Source organism: Eumetopias jubatus, unplaced genomic scaffold (genome assembly GCF_037043125.1).
Source record: "Eumetopias jubatus isolate StellerSeaLion01/CBP00866 unplaced genomic scaffold, mEumJub1_p1.0 scaffold_9, whole genome shotgun sequence".
Taxonomy (NCBI): Eukaryota; Metazoa; Chordata; class Mammalia; order Carnivora; family Otariidae; genus Eumetopias; species Eumetopias jubatus.
In genome coordinates this window covers 85,070,200-85,090,317 of record NW_028274815.1, presented here as the reverse complement: position 1 = coordinate 85,090,317, position 20,118 = coordinate 85,070,200, and the positions used below count along the sequence as shown (strand labels likewise).

At 46.5% G+C, this 20,118-nt stretch overlaps 1 protein-coding gene across 2 annotated transcripts in view; it reads left to right on the top strand.

Annotated features, from left to right (window-relative positions):
- UXS1 (UDP-glucuronate decarboxylase 1) overlaps positions 1 to 20,118 on the top strand; it is a 97,162-nt gene that overhangs the window by 53,698 nt on the left and 23,346 nt on the right. For both annotated transcript variants that reach the window (XM_088026619.1, XM_088026618.1), the window contains exons 7-9: positions 9,106 to 9,210; positions 12,149 to 12,208; positions 14,902 to 15,023. In XM_088026619.1, the coding sequence (XP_087882745.1) occupies positions 9,106 to 9,210; positions 12,149 to 12,208; positions 14,902 to 15,023 (287 nt within the window). The remainder of the gene's footprint in view (positions 1 to 9,105; positions 9,211 to 12,148; positions 12,209 to 14,901; positions 15,024 to 20,118) is intronic.

Below are 20,118 nucleotides of genomic sequence, written 5' to 3'. Positions count from 1 at the left end.
GATCTTTTTCTGGGCTAAGGACGTGCAGTCTTGTCCTTTTGTGATGCTGGGCAGTGGCCGCGGCTCCCAGGCGGCTAGCGATCGTGAGGGTCAGCAACTGATACAGGCACAAGCGTTGCGTACCCAGACTACCCTTCCACTTTCACTTTCAGCACAGTACTCGGTGTTTGAGACAGTCAGCACCTTATCACAGAGCAGGCCTTGTGTTGGAGGATTTTGCACAACTGTGGGCTAATGTAAGTGTTCTGAGCACATGTAACGTAGGCTAGGCTAAGACTTGTGTTCAGGAGGTTATTTTATTAGCACTTTCCCTATGAATATAGTATACTTTCATTATTGGTGCTGTGGGCCATCTGGGGAGTTTGCAAGTACGGGCCATGATGACCCCTCCTTGAGAAGCCACCCACCATTGCCTTAGACTCATGTCCAGGCTCCCAGTGTATGCAGCCTGGGCCTCTCCCGAAAGCTGTCCCAGTTTACTTGTCCACCTTCTGCAGAAGCAGGAATCTTGAAAGCAACATTTCTTTAGAGGACAGAAAAAGACAGAGACACCCATTGCATCATGGGGAGCCCGCTCCTGGAACATGCGGTACCCGTGAGTAAGACGTCCAGGACAATGAAAGCGGAAAATGACAATCGTAAACACTTCATGAATACCCACTGTGTTCCAGGCACTGTTCTAATCACTGTGTATAATTAACGGATTTAATTCTTTCAGCGTATGGGTGAGGTGTAGGCAGTTATTATTCCTGTGTGCAGGTGAGGGAACCAGCGCGTGACCCCCTGTTTCCCAGGTGCAGGGATCCTGTGCAAGGTCAGGAGGGGCGGGCACCAAGCCAGGGAAGACAGGAGAGGCCAGACTGTCACACCCAGATGGCCTGGAGTTGACCATGAATGGGGAATGGAAACTGTTTGCCAAGAGCGCTGGGTCTGTGTTGATGTAGGTGTTTGAGGAGTGCTATTCTGATTCCAAGATTTTTGTTGGATTATAATTTAGAAGTTTTTTTCTCCCATTCAGTTTTTGTTGCAAATGTAAACATAAAATGCAGAGGCAGCAGATCCAAGATCCCCCACTCTGTTGAACTTGGATCCGTGGGGAACTCCTGCAGTGAGGCTTTGGCCTATAGGTGCTTTCTCGCCACAGTGTTATCATGGTGACCCCTGAGCACTTGGAGGGGATTCCAGGGGAGGTGAGGGCGGCTGCCAGCTGTAGCAGGAAATTGACAGGCGGTAGCGCTGACCCGAACTTTTGATCCTGGGGCCAAGCCAGACCTATGGCATGTACAGTCTTCCCTTTGCATTAAGTCAATATTATTTGATAATGAAATCAAGGCACAAAATCACACTCTTGCAGTTCTTTGTGCCAAGAGAAGTTTGGTCTTCACACTGAAAAGTCCTATATCTTCTTAAATCCTGTTTTCCATTATAAATACTGGTGTTGGGGGACAAGGATTAAGGCCACACATTCCATGTGGCAGAGAGGGACATCTTGTGCAGTATTTATGCCAGGGCTCTGGTCTGGACTGCGGGGAAAGAACATGTATAAACAGGAGTATCTTTATGCTGGGATTTCACTGTGTGCTAAATAATCACACAAATTCACAGCAAGAACCAACCTTTTGTTTTATAGTTTTTTCAAAGCTTCAGGGTGCAACTCCTTGATGGGTATCTTACTAGTTTAGTAAGGTGTGGCTCTGGCACAGGGAAGCAGTTGGACATAGGAACTTATATTAAAAAAAAGAAGAAAGAGAGAAAATCAGAGGGAGATGTAAACATTCAGTTGGCTTTTATGTGGATTTCCCCTTTGGTAGGAGATTACACTTGATTTTTTTTTTTAACTTTTTTATTGTTATGTTAATCACCATACATGACATCATTAGTTTTGGATGTAGTGTTCCATGATTCATTGTTTGTGCATAACACCCAGTGCTCCATGCAGAATGTGCCCTCTTTAATACCCATCACCAGGCTAACCCATCCCCCCACCCCCCTCCCCTCTGGAACCCTCAGTTTGTTTTTCAGAGTCCATCGTCTCTCATGGTTCGTCTCCCCTCTGACTTACTCCCCTTCATTCTTCCCCTCCTGCTATCTTCTTTTTTTTTCTTAACATATATTGCATTATTTGTTTCAGAAGTACAGATCTGTGATTCAACAGTCTTGCACAATTCACAGTGTTCACCATAGCACATACCCTCCCCAATGTCTATCACCCAGCCACCCCATCCCTCCCACTCCACCCCACTCCAGCAGCCCTCAGTTTGTTTACTGAGATTAAGAATTCCTCATATCACTGAGGTCATATGATACATGTCTTTCTCTGATTGACTTATTTCACTCAGCATAATACTCTTCAGTTCTATCCACGTCGTTGCAAATGGCAAGATCTCATTCCTTTTGATGGCTGCATAATATTCCATTGTGTATATATATACCACATCTTCTTTATCCATTTATCTGTCGATGGACATCTTGGCTCTTTCCACAGTTTGGCTACGCTTGATTTTTTTTTTATTTTAATTTTTAAAAAAGATGTTATTTGTGGGGGGGCACAAGCAGGGGAAGGGGCGGAGGCAGAGGGGGAAGCAGGCTCCCTGCTGATCAAGGAGCCCGATCCAGGACTCGATCCTAGGACTGCGAGGTCATGACCTGAGCCAAAGGCAGACGCTTAATCAACTGAGCCTTCCAGGTGCCCCTACACTTGATTTTTTTGATGGAGTCTGAACAGTGATTTTGGGTGATCTCGAGTTATTCAATTTTGACACCGTTTTCCTTTTATATTTATGTATCATCTGTGTGTTTTCCAGGCACAGTGAAAACCTATGGAAAGTTGGTTTGTGGTTAGTGTAGCTGCAGGGTGGTTGTTTTCAGAATTGATTTCACGGTGGGGCTGAGCACGCCTCAGCTCTATCCCACCCCTTGCCCATCCTTTTCCCAGCATAAAAATAACATCCTGTGTTCTAGCAGGAAGGCTGTTTTGGACCTATTTAAGGAAATTCTGTGAAAAAGAAAAACAGTAGTTTGCTTTACTGTTTCCCTTCCTTGATCATTAATTTGAGCTCTTTTAGGGCTCATTGCTTAGGCTGCTATCTTTCTGGCCATGATGACAGCGCATGGCCCTTGTAAATGTTTCAGGATCACAGGAGGGTCACCTGGTGGTCACATTGAGAGGTGCAGCTCCAGGGAATGAATGGCCCTGCCTTTCTTTCTCCTGTTTTCTTCCTCTCCTTCCCGGCAACTTAGATTTTGAATGTAATGCCCATTTTTGGTGTACGTGTTTTACGATGCAATTGACATCATTTGAGGGCTTCCTTCCTCCCTGGGCTGTGAGGGTTAACTTTGCTGCTCTGTTAATATTATTCAGTATTTTTGTAGCACTTCTCATTCTGATTATTTACGCTCGTTCTAAAATTCCGCTCCCCCCCCCCCCCGCTCTCCTCTTCACAATTCCTTACCCAAATAATTACTCAACAGCCTCCGTTGCTTGGTCCTTTTTAATACGGAAACCAGAGTCACTGTCACTAATACTCCCAGCAGAACACATTCTCATGGGGAAGAAGAGCTGTTGGAAATACTGATTTTGTAAGACTTCAGGTTCTTAAACACCATGCATCAGTGGACATAGTTTTTAGGGCACACCTTAGCCTTTCCAGGTGGGATGACCAGGAAGCTGCAGTCAAGCTGAACCCAGACGTGAAAATACCAACAAACGAGATGGAATAGCTTTTTAGATGAAGAGGCCCCAGTCTATGGCTCGTCTCTTCACTCAGCTCGCTTTTAGTGAGCACAGTTCCCAAACTGGCCCCAGCCATGGCGGGGAATTGGTTTTCCATCACAGATCCCCAGGCCCATCTAGCCCTTCTGATGCATTAGATCTGCCTGGGAATCTGCATTTGTGTTTGCGCATAGATAACAAGATGGGGGCACCCTCCTGCTGAGGGCAAAGCTGTGTGGAAAGTCTAAGGAAGAAGAAGGATCGCTTGTTCTCAGGGACTTTTCATCTGGTGAAGAGGACGTGCGGGATGCTCTGGACAGGGCAGAATGCAGTAATTAACCAGCGGCAGGGGCAGCGGGCGGGGAGGGTGATTATCCCCGACCAGGGCGTGCAAGAGGGCTCCCCACACAAACTGACATCTGACTTGAGCCTCAAGGGAGAAAGCGTGGGCTCCTGCATACGTGAAGACAGGGAGCAGGTTGGAAATGTTCTTGTCTTTTGCTTGATGTCAGACTTACAAGGGACGAGCTCTCAGGGCCCCCTTTTCTCTAGTCTCTGATGCACTGAAAGACTTTCTTCGCTGCAGATGTTGTCACCTCCAGAGTAAAACCGTGCTAAATGATTTGTTCTGTAAGATCATGACCATACCCTTGATTTAAATGGTCTTTGGGAAGCACATGGTGGCGGCACCTTTGTGAGCAGATATCTGAAGGGTGTCAGCTCCGGGGGCCAGGCACGCAGGCGTGTGCTCTCCGGGGTGGCACTCAGCTCCAAAGGCCTGGCCACATTTATTCCTTGGTGGGTCTGGCCCCCTCCTGCTCGAGAATGGCACTGGGGTGTGATGAGGTGTTTTCCAGGGAGGAGGTGCAGCACGTGCGTGTGGAGTTGGTGGTCTGCACACACCTGCAATCCTTGAGCTCTGAAGCAGGGGAGCAGGGATGGACGCTTGCTCTTACTGGTCTTGTCTGTAGGCTGCAGAGGGTAAAACAGCCTAAGAAGGACGGCATTCTGTGAGACCTGGCTTGTTAACTTCTACTTGCCATGAGAAACTTTTTGTTTGCCTTTTATTTGTAGCTGTTTATCAACTCAATAACTTGGGGGGGCAGTCAGAAAGCATTCACAGGATTTTCCTCTTAATGAATTCGCATGTTAAGACTATAAACAATTTCAAAAAGTTTTGAGTTTTCTTAGTTCTCTTGAAGAAAGATGAGTCTTTCAAAAGCATGGGTGCTTTTTAAATCAGTAGTTTTCAGATGTGGCTTTAAAAGTGTGTGTGTGTGGTATATATGTACATCTGTGTATGTACGTGCGTGTGTGTGTATATGTACATAAATGTATCCACCTGGAGTGTCTGCATCTGGATGCCAGGGGTCCAGGTAGCCCTCATTCAAAAGCTTCACTGGGTAACTGCTGTATAGCAAGGATTGATTGAGAATCTTGAATGAGTGGCAGTGGCTCAGGAGCCTGGTTTTAGCTCTTATATTCCCAGGGTAGAGAAAGGGAGGAGAACAAATATATAAACCCAAAGCATTCATTTTGACTTCAGCCTTAGTAAAAGTTACAGCCTTTTCCCACTAATACTCTTTTCATCTGCTTTTACTGCTCATGAGTATCTTACTTTGTTTTTTGCCATCCTGACCATTTTCAAGTGTACTAGGCAGTAGTGGTAAACATACTGTGTGAGAACAGATCCCCAGAACTTTTTCACCTGCAAAACTGGAACTCTGTACCCATTGAACAGTTACGCTCCTCCCCCAGGCCCCGGAACCACTGATCTACCTTCTGTCTCTGAGTTTGATGACTCTAGGTACCTCATATAAGTGGAGTCCTACAGGATTTGTCTTTCTGTGACTGGATTATTTCACTTAGGGTAATGTCCTCAAAGTACATCTCTGTTGTAGTATGTGACAGAATTTTTTTTTCATTTTAAGGTTGAATAACATTTCTCCGTGTGTGTGTGTGCACACACACGCACGCACTGTATTTTGTTTATCTGTTCATCTGTCCATGGACGCTTGGGTGGCTTCCACTAGGTGGCTGTTGTGGACAGTGTTCCTATGAACATGGGTGTGCCAATATCTCTTTGAGACCCTGCTTTCAGTTCTTGGGAGTATATACCCAGAAGTGGGAGTCCTTCTCTTATGTTAATTCTATTTGTATACTTTGAGGAATCATCATGCTGTTTTCCATAGTGACTGCACCATTTTGTATCACCACCAAAGTGCGCCAAAGTTCCACTTTCTCCACATCCTCTACAGCACCTGCTATTTTTGGTTTTCATTTTCTTATTTTTTCCCTTAATAGTAGCCATCCTAATGCGTGTGAAGTGATACCTCATTATAGTTTTGATTTGCCTTTCTCTGATGATTAGTGATGTTGAACTTCTTTCCATGTGCTTGTTGGCTATTTGTATGTCATCTTTGGAGAATTATTCATTCAAGTGCTTTGCCATTTTTTTAGTTACTTGATTCTGTTGATTTATAGGAGCTCCTTATATATTCTAGATATTAACACCTTTTCATATATATGACTTGTAAATATTTTCTCCCATTGTGTAGCCTTCTTACTGCTGATTGGGTCCTTTGATACTGTCAGAAAAGTAATTAAATTTAACATGGTTCCATTTATCTATTTTTGATTTTGTTGCCTTTGCTTTCGGTGTCACATCCAAGAAATCTTTGCCAAATCTAATGTCCTGCAGCTTTTTCCCTGTTTTCTTCTTCGAGTTTTATTGTTTTAGGTGTTACATTTTGTTTTTTTGTCTGTTCTAAGTTAATTTTTGTATGTAGTGTAAGATAAGGATGCAACTTTATTCTTTTGCATATGTAGTCCATTTTCCCAGCACCGTTTGTTAAAGAGACTGTCGTTTCTTCACTGAGTGGCTTGGTATCCTTGTTGAAGATTACTGAACCACGTACACAGGGTTTATCTCTAGACTCCATATCCTTTTCCACTGGTCTGTGTGTCTTTATGCCAGGAACACACTGCTTTGATTACTGTAGCTTTGTATTGTTTTGAAATCAGGAAATGTAAGTCTTCCCACTTTGTTCTTTTTCAAAATTGTTTTGGCTAGTCAGCGTCCCTTGAAATTCTGTATGGATTTCAGGATGATTTTTTTTTCTTCTGTTTCTGCAAAAATCACTGTTGAAGTTTTGATAGAGATGGTGTTGCAGAAGTATTTTTAAAGTAAGCAACTTTTTAAAACAATCATTTCAGGAGTTGGCCTGAATAATTCAGTCTTAGCTAAAAAAAGCCTCATAAATAAATATCCAGAAGATGAGACCTACAGTCTTTTACAGGTTGTTCTTGCCTCCCTTGAAGTATGGTCACTGTATGAAAAACCATTACCAGGTTGTTCCGTGAGCCTGTGCAGTTCCTAGAACCCCTTCCCAAAGATACTATCTGCATAGAACCATCCAGCTTCCCCCTTCTCCTAGTCTTAGTGGCTCATGTGTACTGGGCCTCCCAGTTGTGTTGGGCTTGAAAGACTGAGATAATTAGGGTCAATTAAGATGGAGACCAAGCTCACAGCCTAGAATATCATGCACTGGTGTGGAGTCACCACTTCTGTCCCTCTTCTGAAGATAAGAACCTCTCATCCAGCTCTCATCTCTGGGTGGGAGAATGTGTTCGGAAGTCGCCCCAGCCCCCAGAAGGCACTGCGGTGATTCCCACGCCATCCTGGGCATGACAGGAGTTTTTCAGTGGGAGATGAGTAGTGAGTGGATGTGGGTGGGGAGGTTGGGCATTTTTGGGTGGGAAGGGATGTTTTCTGAGAAAGTTATATTGGAGAATTCACCATGAGGACTGGTTTTCCCCATTGGCCTGTTTTCCCTTTCGTTTCTGAAACCCAGCCCCTAAAGTGCCGTTACCTAAAAGAGAGCAATGGTCCCTGGTTGGGAAGAGGGTGGGAGGCCAGGGAGGTCCCCGTGGGCCTTCTTGCATGGGGGCTGAAGCTGTGTACAAGGAGGGTTCATTTTGGCAGCGGCGTCTCAGATCCCCCGTGATGGTGGTGATGTTTTCTCTCACCCGGAGCTGAAGTGGGACAGCAGTGGACACACTTGGTTGTCTGCAGGGATGGCCTTGCGATACGTGCTTCTTCATCACTGCTATTTCACAGAGAGACGTTACTTCCCAGGGGCCTCTCTGCTGTGTGGCCGGTGCTCCCTGACCCTGGAGAGCAAGGGTTGGGGATGGTGATGTCACAGCGAACGCCTGTGCACGAGGGGAGTTGTGCAGAACCCAGTCATTTTACCATTCATGGCTTTAAAAACCACTCTCCCGAGTCGAGCTGTCCTGACGACAGTACCATATAATGCTCAAAAAGCTTTGGGTTTTGATTTATATTGAACTGGGTTCAAATCCTGGCATTGTCATTATTCAGCTGCTTCACCTGCAAGCTTCTTAATCTCTTGTGTAGAACAGAAATAATGGTACTTTACCCTCAAAATTATGATAATTATAATGCATTATCAGCTGCTTAGTGTTCAGTGTCAAAATCTGTGTCCTCAAAATGTCTCCTCAGAACTCCGCAGTCTTCATTATTGGTGCAAATCCAGACTCTTCCATGGTATTTAAAGTCTCATATGCTGTCACTTAGATCTTTCAGAGCCTCAGCAGAAATTCTTGTCCTTTCCCATCCCTGGTGCACAGCACCCTCATTCCCAAGTAGCCCGAGCCTGAATGAACTCCTAGCCCGGCTCTCTGCACAGCCGGGTGCACCTAGAGGACAGACCCCTCGCTCAGTCTCCTTCACCAAACCAGCATACCCCAGAGCTGGCAGTTGGTCATCGTATCTCTGCCTGTGTCTTTCCTGAGATAGGTATTTGATGACTGAAATCTTGTTCTTAACCTTGGTTTCCAGTGTGTCATTTTGCTCATGAGCCACTGAGCAGATCCTCAATAAATAATCAGTCAACGAAAACAAGCAAAAGCCACCCTCCGACTGTCATCTCAGGGTCTAGTTTTATGTACACAAAATATGTGAAAACAAAGCAAGTAAAGCATATTTTAATGCTTTTATGTCAGATTGGTTTTACAAATTAAAAACCTTGCTTGCTTTAGGTAGTCATGCTTCATTCAGTGTCTGAAAAATTGGTCTTCCTTCTGATTTGCATGCTGTATCTGGGACAGATCTCAGAAACAGTCAACTCGGTAATCAGATTGCCTCTGATTAGAGGAGAACAGGCCCAGACAGTTAGACTTCCTGTTTTTGTTTAAAGTTCTTCTAAATGCAAAAGCAAATTTGTTTTTATGAAGAATAAAGGAGTAACAACTGGAACTTCAGTGAAAGATATAGAAATGCCTTTATCATACAGCCTGATTCTTAGGAGTTCAGAATGTTTTTAGTGTTTTCCTTGGAAATTACATACTTCCATTTTTGTCTCCTTTAGTTGACCAGATATACCACCTGGCCTCTCCAGCCTCGCCTCCAAACTACATGTATAACCCCATCAAGACCCTAAAGACCAATACGATTGGGACACTAAACATGCTGGGTAAGTTGTCCTTTCCTTATTTTGCAGCTGTTATTAGGAATGTTCTAGGCAATTCCAGGCATAGGTCATTAACATTCTCTTAGAGTTTGATCTTGGTCTTTAGACCCCTCCTTCATCCCCTGCCCATGCTCTTTCAGAGTGCGTTTATGAGCCATCAGTTTTCGCAGGGGACACAGTCATAGTAACGGGTCTGCTTTGCCTCAGTTAAATCCCCTGGGAGTGACCACCTGTCACTGTGACCACGCATCCTTCTTCCCTTTCCCCTGTGACATGGTGTGTGTGCCTCTGGGCTGGAAGAGACACTGGCGACTCTGATCCAGGGCTGGGTTTGTGTGGACTGCACACGCCGGGCTGTGAGGAGCGCTCCTGGGAGGAGCAGAAGACCAGCCGACCTGATGGGGCTGTGAAGCTGAGTACCCGAGTCTAGACTGAACTGTGGTATTCACTTTGAGGGTGAAAGGTGACAGCATGAATGCCGGTAAAGGTGGCTACCTGTGCACGTTCACAAAAAACACACCTCAGATTTATAGCTGTGGGTGACCTGTACATATTAATGCTTAAATTAGAGACATCTGAAGTTTGACATGGGTTTCAAAAACTAGGGGTTTGATTAGTTGTAGAAAAAAGGAACCACTTTTTAAAATGTCAAGTGAAAAATGGATTTAATTATGGGAACATTTAAAACAGCTTCTATAAATGGATTTTGGGAAATACAGCACTAAATTTTAATTTGGGGAAGCTTGGAGACAAGGGATTGAAAGGGCAGCTGGAGATTGGTTTTCGGATCTCTCAGACTAAACATTCTTGGGGGGGGGTCAAGCTCTGTGTGAAGTGAAATGATTCATTCTCCTAGTCTTAGAAAGGGCATTTGTTCTCCTCTTTGTTGCAAGCCATGCCCTGGCCACCAGATGAAACAGAGTCCCCACTTTGCTCAGAGGTGAGACGTTGGTAGAGCTGCTGCCCGTTCTTGCCGTCATCAGCTCCTGCCCCTGCCCATGCTCTCTCTGCTTCCTCGGCCGCCTCCTTCATATCCAAGCTAGATACAACTGGGGAAAAGCCACGAAGCCTAGGCTGTTTCAGAAGATAGCATTCATGGTGCAGTCACTGTGCCCAAGGCACTGTCCTGCCCTCAGATTAGGCTCATCCTCAGGCTCTTCTGGCAGGGAGCTTGCCCTTGGCGTTCCCTGGTGGAGGTGATATATGGGCCAGGCACCAGTGACACCGAGGAGGAAGGGATCGTTCCAGTGAAAGCTGTTAGAGTTCCAGGCAGAAGGGACCCTTGAGCCATGGCTGAGATTGGACCCGGAAGTCTGGAAGGAAGGGTAAACTCCTTTCAGGAACGACAGGGAAAAAAGCCGAAGTGGAGGGAGAGTTGCTAGGCCACAGAGACCCTAAGCGGGACTTCATATTCTCAATGGAGAGAGGTGCTGTCATTAATCATTCTGCACTTGAGACAAGATGCAGCAAACCCCACACGGCCCCTTCCTGGTGGGGCCCTTCCCTGTCTGTGGCTCCCCCCTTCTCTGGGCCTGTGCTCGGCTTCTTCAGGATGAGACTTCTTTGTCCAGTCTCTGCATAAACACCTGGGCACTCGAGCGGCGCACGTGGGCTCCCCTGGCTCCCCCACTGAGGGGTCTTTGTGATGATGCAGATGCTCTGTGTCCTGAGTGTATCTGTGTCACTGTCCTGCTTGTGATGTCGTGCTCTAGTTTGCAGGGTTTTACTGTCGGGAGGAACTTGGTAAACGGTACACAGGGTTCCTCTGTATTACTTTGTACGACTGCATGTAAATCTACAGTTGTCTTAAGAGTTTATTACAAAAAAACAAACCAGCTCAGGATCCTTCCTTTTGAAACTACTATCATTGTGGTATAAGGTATAAAGCCCATAAGTTCCATATCCTGCTATGTCCCTCTAACATTTTTTGTTCCACTGCACTGTGGCATTTGCACAGATGATCTCCACATCCTTACTGTTCGGAGCCTGATTCTCTTGTTCTTGTTGCCCATCTTCCCTCTTCACAGCTCCCTGCTTCCCTCCCCTGGTGCTCCCACACAACCCCCCAGCCAGGCCCCACACACTGGGGCCTTTCTAGGTCGCCAGCCGCCCCTAGAAGTGTCTGCAGGTGGTGTGTGCATACCCTGCACTTCACGGGCACCTCAGTGCGTGGCACAGCTGGCCCCTCGGTCTGGTGACGTCTGTGCACAAAGGCTCCGTGAGGGAGTACATTCGGGAGACCCTGGGTTAAGCGAAGGGCAGTGGGTTTCTCTGGCTCGGGGCTGCTGTGAGCCTCTGAGGAACTGCTTAACGTTGGGAGTTTGTGTCTGGAGGACTTTGCCTACTTACACGACCACCGTAGAGCACGATGTTCTAGCCTGTTCTACCTGCAGGGGACTTATGCAGGACACGGTTCAGAGCTGGACACAGGAATGTGGTGACTGTCTTTGGAGAAGGGGCCATTGAAACTGAGCCTCAAGGAGGCAGGAGGACAGGGCGGAGGGGCCCAGCCCGGGAGACTGGCTCGGGCACACTTGGAACGCCAGGTGGCACGTTGAGGAAGTGAAGTGGCAGGTGGACCAGCTTGTGGAGAGCATAGTGGAAGTGAGGGTGTGAACGGCCTTGCCTTCTGCCCACCAGCAGTAACCCTGAATCCACCTTCCCAAACTAACAGACTCTCCATTTGCCCCACCTCCACTTATCAGTATCAGACTAAATACTGTGCTTCCGAGGGTTCATTTGTGTTTTTCTTACTGGTTTTGTTTTTATTTTGGTTCCAGCGTAGATGCAGTATGAGTGGATGGTTCACAGTGCACAAATGATCAGAGACAACTCATACTAAAAAATTACATAAATTGGCTACAAAAATGGGCATGCACATGTCATCTCCTCGTTTCCCTGAAGCTGACAGCTTCTCTGATCCTATCTTTGCTTTCTGTAGGACTGGCCAAACGAGTCGGTGCTCGTCTGCTGCTGGCCTCCACCTCGGAGGTATATGGAGGTGAGTGGTGGGGCCCCCACAGGGGTGCTGGCTCTGGGCCCATGGGACTGTCTTAGGTGAAGAAGGAAGCAAAAATGAGTCCAGGATTCCACTGTAAGAAGGCCCCACCTTGCTCTCCCTGTTTGTGTGCGAGGCAGCAGAGAGCTTTCCCGGCTCAGCCATCCATGTCTGCTCTCAGTGGGCCAAACCCCTTTTCTTCCTGCTGAAGAACGGTCTTGGAGGACCATGTCCGGTCACCTGGCCAGTAAGCCCCACCTCGGACAAACCCACGGAAGTATTTTTTCCATTCTGCTATGAAAGGACCCTGGAGATCATTGGTCAGGGATTTCTTTTGCCACTTTATTTAGCTGGTCCATGTTATTCTTTGGTGTGAGCAGTGGGTGCAGTGAGCCTGACCCACCGAGATCTCAGAGGTTGGCCTTTGCTCTCTTGGCAAAGAGATAGGTGCTGATTGCCTCACCTGTTATATAATGATTTCTGGAAGAATCTTAAGTAGGTAGTGCCAGAAAACTCCTGAGCCTGTTTTGCCAACCTGCAGCACTTCACCCCCCGCGAGACCTGTTAAGGCAGTCAGCATTCGGAGTGGGGTGAGGGCTGTGGTTCAGTTCACATTGATTTCTGTTTGGCCCCAGACCAACCAGTGCAGGCTTGTGCAGGTTTGTAGAGAACTGCTCAGTTGAAGCAGCAGAATCTGGACTCTGACATGGTGTAATTCGTCTACTGCACATTACTGTTTTGTACGAAGAAATGAGGAAGTCAGGGGGCAAAATAGGAAGAGATGTGTGTTTTTTTCTTTTAAATAAGGGAACCAAGTGAAAAAAAATATAGAAACAGATATTCTAGATGCAGTTCTGTTCTCTGTAATCCCTGTGAAAAGGTGGAGCACAATCCACTTTGAAATCTTGGCAGTTAAAAGCGTCCACCACCAACCTGTTTGGCCAGTTGCTTTTGGAACGGGCATTGAGTGGACTTGCATTTCTCCTTCATGTCCTTTCCGTAGCAAGACTTACCAAGGGATCAGTACATTTCCCTTTATAGGGCATTGGATGATTCCCTTTGGCTTCCTGTGTCACAAGAGGAGTGGTGTTGATAGAGTTCAAAGGGCTGAAGCTTTTTAAATGTCTCAAATATAAAGGTACTCCTCTTACTGGTCCAAGAGGGCACAATGACATGTTTTCCCTGTCCAGCCTTCTTCCTCCATTGCCTCATTTATTATCTGCATATTTGATGACACCTCATGTTCCTTAAGGTTCTTAAGTGACATCAGGGTGTAACTGGCCGGCTCCGGTGTTTGATCATTGCAGTAAATGGATGCTTTGTGGAGGGGTGCTTGGTGGGTTACCCTCACAACATACTGAGAAGGGGAGACTAATTGGAAATCAATTTCGACTCTAGATCTTTTTTAACGACAAAGTGTGGGGACTTTATAAAGCCATGTCTTGAACCTTGGGCACCTGGACACCCCAGCCCAGGGGTGCCCATCAAGGAGCAGAGTCAGCGGTGTGCCCGATCTTCTCTTTCTTGCCATTTGCTCAATTTATGACGGTCTCTCTGGAGTCTAGGTGGCCCAGCTCTTGTCAAAAATCCCCAGAAACGGTCTCTCGATTGTTATATCTGTGTGAAATTAAGTCACTGGTTTTCTTCTCTCAGGGAATATTCGCCATAGACCTTTTCTCTCATCCTGCAGTAAAACTATGCCCCCTTCTTAAGAGAATTTTAAACCACAGCAGTGGCTAGAGAGATCTGAGTCTCTGCCTTGATTCCATCACACTGCAGGGGAGTTCCAGCCTCCTGAAGGGGACCGGCCGGCTGGGGCACCTGTGTATTCATGTCTCTGTCCTGTGCGGGTCCTGTTGTCCCCATGAGCTGAAGTCAGATTTTGGCTTTTAAGATAAGCAAGAAATGAATTTATAATACAGAGCTCCTGTACATTGTCCAGATTTCTTGGCAAAGATTTATACCTTTTATACTATGGCTGTATGTACCATATACATAAGGTTTTAATTCACATTTCAAAAATATACTTGTGTTACAAAAGAATTTGTTACTAGGTTTCTTTAAATAGTCTGTTCCCTTGGCACATCTTAAAATGTGATTGATTTACACACGAGAAAAACAGGAATTGGGAAATATAAAACGTGCGCTAAAGGGTCAAGCAGTCATTTGCCTTAGGACAGTCTGTCCTTGTGCCTACACAGACAGACCAGGGTACTAATCGTCTCACTGAGACTCTCAGTGAGCTTCTCAAGTTTGTTCTCATGTTGTTGGCACATGGGAAAGTCCACGTGTTCCACAGAGATGCTCTTAAAATTATTTCAGTAAGTACATGCTTTACTATGATTATGTATTTTCTAAAGTGGAACCAGATATCCCTTCACATAAATTACATTTAATTATAGTTTGTACAATTAAGTGTTAACAATTTACGGGGGAGAGGGGAGACTTGCAATTGAGTGACCTTCGTCTTTTAAGTTATTTTTTTTCCCTGTAAAACACTGTCTTAATACGAGAGGTAAGGAGAGTGCATCCCTTTGGAACTGGGGAGAATGGACTGTGCCACATTGATAGGTATCTCCCCATTTGTAAGTGTTTACTTTGGTCTTTCGAGAGCAGGCTTGTGCATCATAAATATTCATCATTCAGAATGCATATGAACTTGATGAACACACAGTCTCCCTTTCCCACACTCCTAGATCCTGAAGTCCACCCCCAGAGTGAGGATTACTGGGGCCATGTGAATCCAATAGGACCCCGAGCCTGCTATGACGAAGGGAAGCGTGTTGCTGAGACCATGTGCTATGCCTACATGAAGCAGGTATGGAACCGCGCTCTGGGGGCCTGGGTGTAGACGCGCAGAACACCTGTTCCATCAAATGCAGAGCGCCGTACAGGAGTGAAATGCTGTGATTAGGTCTGCCCTACAGTGGCTACTGGAGAAGCTTAGTTTCCCACTACTATAAATTAATAGTATTATCAACCGCTTTTCCTGTGTATGTCCTTCTTTAAAACCGATTTCCTGGCGATAAATGCTCCAGTGTGGAATGCTGTTGCATGGCTGTGAACGGTACATTTCTCTATTGCCTGATTGCTCACCAGCAGTTAGTAAGTGCTTCTGTTTTCCTGAAGCCTCCAAATCAGTGAACTTTATTATTTTTCTTTTGAGTTATTTAATAGTGTATAAAAATGAATTTGTGATTGCTTTAATTTGAAACTTTTTAGGAATTGTTATTTATAGTTCTTTACTATTTCCTGATTTCTTAATTATTCATTGCCATACTGCGGGCTTCTCCCATGGATGATGTCATGTTGCAGATCTGCTCACCTGCATACTGTAGCAGAAGGAGCCCATGAGACTGAGAGGTGGAGGGTCTGGGTTCCCACCCTGGCTCTGCTTCTGTGTGCCTTGAACCTGTGACCCATCTGTCACAGCACTGTGACTCCAGGCGAAGGCCCAGGCTAGGCCGCGGTCACCGTCTCTGAGCTTGGACCAGCTTTCTGACATCCTCACAGACGTGCCCTCTGGTAGAGGAGGGAGGGCATGGGGGCAAATCATTGCAGACTGGAGTCAGCTGATGTGGCCTATGCTCCGAGGACTTAGAGACTTGGATGTCTGTCCCTGAGAGCAGTATTCTGAGGCCAAGGGTCCTGCCTGCTGGCGAGCTCAGATGGTCATGTTTTGCATGACGGAAGAGGCGTGTCAACGTGCCTGCCACTGAGTGTCCCTGAGCATCTTTTTTTCGCAGAAGAGAGTTGTCAGGAGCTTTTTTCCTCATGTCTTTAATGAAATACCAACATTAAAGACCCACAGAATACTGTGCTGTTGGAGGTATTTATTGATTCTGTCTTCTTTCTCAGTCAGAGGAAACACTGATTATTTTCTAAGCTACTTTGAGCAATCGACTCGTATTATCCATTCATTTTAAGAAACAAATCAGTTCTGGAAAGTGCCTATCTTTGTGGTTCTTGAGTTTAGAATACTTGACTCCACAATTTAGGACAGTCTCCCAGATACAGAGAACAATCTCTGGATATGTTGGTACTTGAGAAAACTAACCTGAGTGCTTGAGGGGCACGTGTTGCATTTTATTGCATAATAAGTTTGAAGACTGTTGTATTTCTCAGCTGTTGGCTTCTGCTTTCAGTCTTGTATTTCTTAGTGAGTTTTTATATAGGTTAAAGCTGGTGGGCAAATAGGGCATTTTAATTAAACTCTTGGTTTTTATTAAATGAGTCTAGTGAGTGTCTAGGTAATACCTACTTCCTCAAGGTATGACCTCATGATAATTGTAGTATTCAGTAATACTATAGCCAGCATTCATTGAGCACTGACTGTATGCCCGGAACTGTGATACACAGCCAGGCACTAGCCAGGGTGCTCTTTTCAAACACAGACTAGCACTGCATCTGTACACATCATCCGGCTCATGAGCTTGGGAATATAGCATCTAGAAAAATCTGGATCTGTCAGCATTTACATTTCTGTCCACAGACGTCTTGGGAGGTTAATGGCATAGGTAGCATTGCTCTGAAAACTGTAAAATCATGTTCCCATTAGAAGTCCCTTGTGTATACAGTTGATCTGTGCCTAAGTGTCCCTGATAAGAGCTCTGACAGGAGGGTGTCCCTGCATAGCAGGGGCCTTCTTTGTGAGGGACAGTCAGTCATGGGAAAGATCCCTCTGCTGTGGGATGTCTGACTTGTGCTGCACACACAGGAGGCCCCAACAGACGATCGTTGCGAGTCAGATGATCAGACGATAGAAGAGTCACATTGGTGGTCAAGTTAATAGGGTGCTTCTCCCTGGGACACTGAGGGCTGTACATGTGGGAACAGTGTATGGATCGCTTCTTGTCATGGTACTAGGTTTGGGAAGGCCTTGTGGAAGAAAGGCTCTGTGCTTTTTGAGAAGCTTGGGTTCTAGGCTAATTGCACCCAGTAGTCTGTAGATTCATCTAGGCTCATCACATTGCTTAGCACACTTGCTCAAGGACTCCTGTCTGCCTGGGGGAGTGTTACAGTCACGGTTGTCTGGAAATACCACCTGCCCCTCATATGAGGTGAGCTAGGACTTAGGAGCAGTTGTAATGCAACCCGCTTCCTCCGTAGCACCGCTCCTGCTCCTTCTGGATGGCCATGAGGTCAGGGAGGGACCGCGCCCCTGGATGGCAGGATCATGTCTGGTGGTGGTGGCTGCCTAGCAGACAAGTGGAGCTTATGTCTCTTGATGTGGGGAGAGTGTGGCCAAGGGCGGTGCCCGAGTTCTAAGAGGCCTGTGAGGAGGGCCCAGCATGGGCTTCACACCGTCCCTCCCCTAGTATTCGTCTTACAAATACTCTGCTCCCTTGCAGGGAGAGCCATGGGTCCAAGACTGGGCCCCCTTGGGGTTATCTTTACCTTCTTAGTTTGGATCCTTGCTGAGGAGGAAGAAAGAAACATGGGTACATTTCCTGTGGTGGAGAGGTGTTTGTGTACCTGCTCTGGCAGGATGCATGGCCAGGAACAGAAAATAAAACGCAGATGAGCAAGAAGGAAAAAAAGTTGTTACCTGTCATCCCCTCCAGAGATAAAAATAAGGACAAAACAAAGGAAAATAAAACACCATGTGAAGATTGTGAAAATGTAAACATTTAAGACACTAAAACAAATCTTTTTACTCAGGATTTTATATTAGCTACCAGAAAGAGTCGGTCAGAGCACCTTCTGCCCACGTGGGGTTGGCCCCCTCTGGGTGTGGCCTGGTATTGGGGGAGGGTCAGGGTTGGTCCCTCTGGGTGTGGCCTGGTATTGGGGGCGGGTCAGGGTTGGTCCTCTGGGTGTGGCCTGGTCTTGCGGGGTCAGGGTTGGCCCTGAGTGTGACTTGGTCTTGGGGGGTTAGGGTTGGCCCTCTGGGTATAGCCTGGTCTTGGGAGGTTAGGGTTAGTCCTCTGGGTATGGCCTGGTCTTAGGGGATCAGGGTTGGCCCTTTGAGTGTGACTTGGTCTTGGGGGTTCAGGGCTGCCCCCTCTGGGTATGGCTTGGTCTTGGGCGGTCAGGGTTGGCCCTCTGGGTATGGCCTGGTCTTGGGGGGTTAGGGTTGGCCCTCTGGGTATAGCCTGGTCTTGGGAGGTTAGGGTTAGTCCTCTGGGTATGGCCTGGTCTTAGGGGGTCAGGGTTGGCCCTTTGAGTGTGACTTGGTCTTGGGGGTTCAGGGCTGCCCCCTCTGGGTATGGCTTGGTCTTGGGCGGCCAGGGTTGGCCCTCTGGGTATGGCCTGGTCTTGGGGGGTCAGGGTTGGCCCTCTGGGTGTGGCCTCGTCTTGGCCTGGTCTGGGGCAAATCAGACCTTCTTTGGGATTCCCACTCGAAAGTGACTGATTTTCAGAACTCTAACTTCTGCTGCCTTTCCTTCTTCCTTAGTGGACATAACCCTTCTGGACTCTGAGTGCTCAGCACGGCACTCTGCAGTCCAGAGGCTGTGCCCTACAGGCCTGCAGTGGGTGTCGCAGAGGAGCCAAACCCTGTGGGCTAGGAGTGCCTGTGGTGTGCTGGCCTCCTCTGTTAGGACTCAGCCTGTAGCACAGATCTGTTTAATCTCACCTCATTCTCATGACCTCTTTGAGGTAGGGCTGGGTCGCCCGTTTTACAGATGGGAAAGTGGCTACAAAACTTGGGTTGAGTTCCTCAGCCGGTAAGTGGAGTTTGAACCCACACCTGGCTGTCCAGCTGCCTATGGCCCTGGTGGGGCATGCAGGTGAGGAAACTTGGCTCAGCAAGAGAAGATGCAGCTGTAAGTCCAAGGGCATCGGTGCTCCTCTGAGGCACGCACGGTCGGTGAGGACGCCCAGAGCCAGCAGTCCACGCAGCTCTGCTCTGAGCCAGCAGTCCACGCAGCTCTGCTCTGGAATCACCAGCCTCCCCTTAGAGCAGTGTGGTTAACCAGCAAGGAGTGGTGTTGTGACATGCTCTGTTCATAGTTAGACATATTCAGCCTTTCAGGACAGCAAGATATAGATTCAAGACTTTAGGTGTATGATTTATGCTATCTGTCTGGAAACAAATGAAAAAAGAATGACCAGAGAGAATGGGAAACCATCATCCTTTGGCATATTTTTAATTATTTTAGTAACTTTAACTCATTTTTTTTTTTTTACATGATACATCCTTTCTTTATAAGTTGTCACTTCATTGTGAAGACCACATACGGTAGAACTTTTCTAAAGATCTAAAGGAAGGTTTTCCCTTTTCCAAAGGATTCTCAGAATTCTGAGTTCATTTTCGTATATGGAAATACCCTAATGTATTCGAAATAGAACTGGATTTCCCAGAAAACTCTGTCCCACATACACATTTCCAAACATGTCCTTCATGGAAAGAGAAGTTCCCGTGAGTCTTCTTCCAGGGGATGGAATGAGTTGGAGCCAAAGAGGATTTTCACCTTTACAAAAACATGTGAAAAGCAAAACTAGTGTTCAAAGTTTGTTTTGCAGTGAGCCATGACAGGTGGTGACACCCTGAGCCCCTTCCCCAGGAGCCCCACTCAGCATCGCACCAGGTGCCAGAGCCCTGACCTGTGTCTGTGAGCATCTGAGCTTAATCTCGAATTATTCCGTTCATGTTAGCAAGATGTGTCTGCGGGTATCAGAAAAGCCTAAGAGAGGTTATTTTTGGGGTCTGGGAAAGCTAAAAAATTTTTCCATATAAGTTGATGGTAATTGCTTCTTTATTTTATGTCATTCCTGCTTCTGAAGGGTTTCATAGGAACACCCTACTTTTGGATACCAGGAGAAACCTGTCCTTTGAACTTGTCAGGGAGGAACTAAAGTGCACTTCCTTTGTGCACTTGTATGCAATGTTTTTATAAATGTGGGGACTTTACATGTGGGGACTTGTCTGCATGCTGTGGTCAGTGGTTGGTGTGTATTTGAGCTCCAGG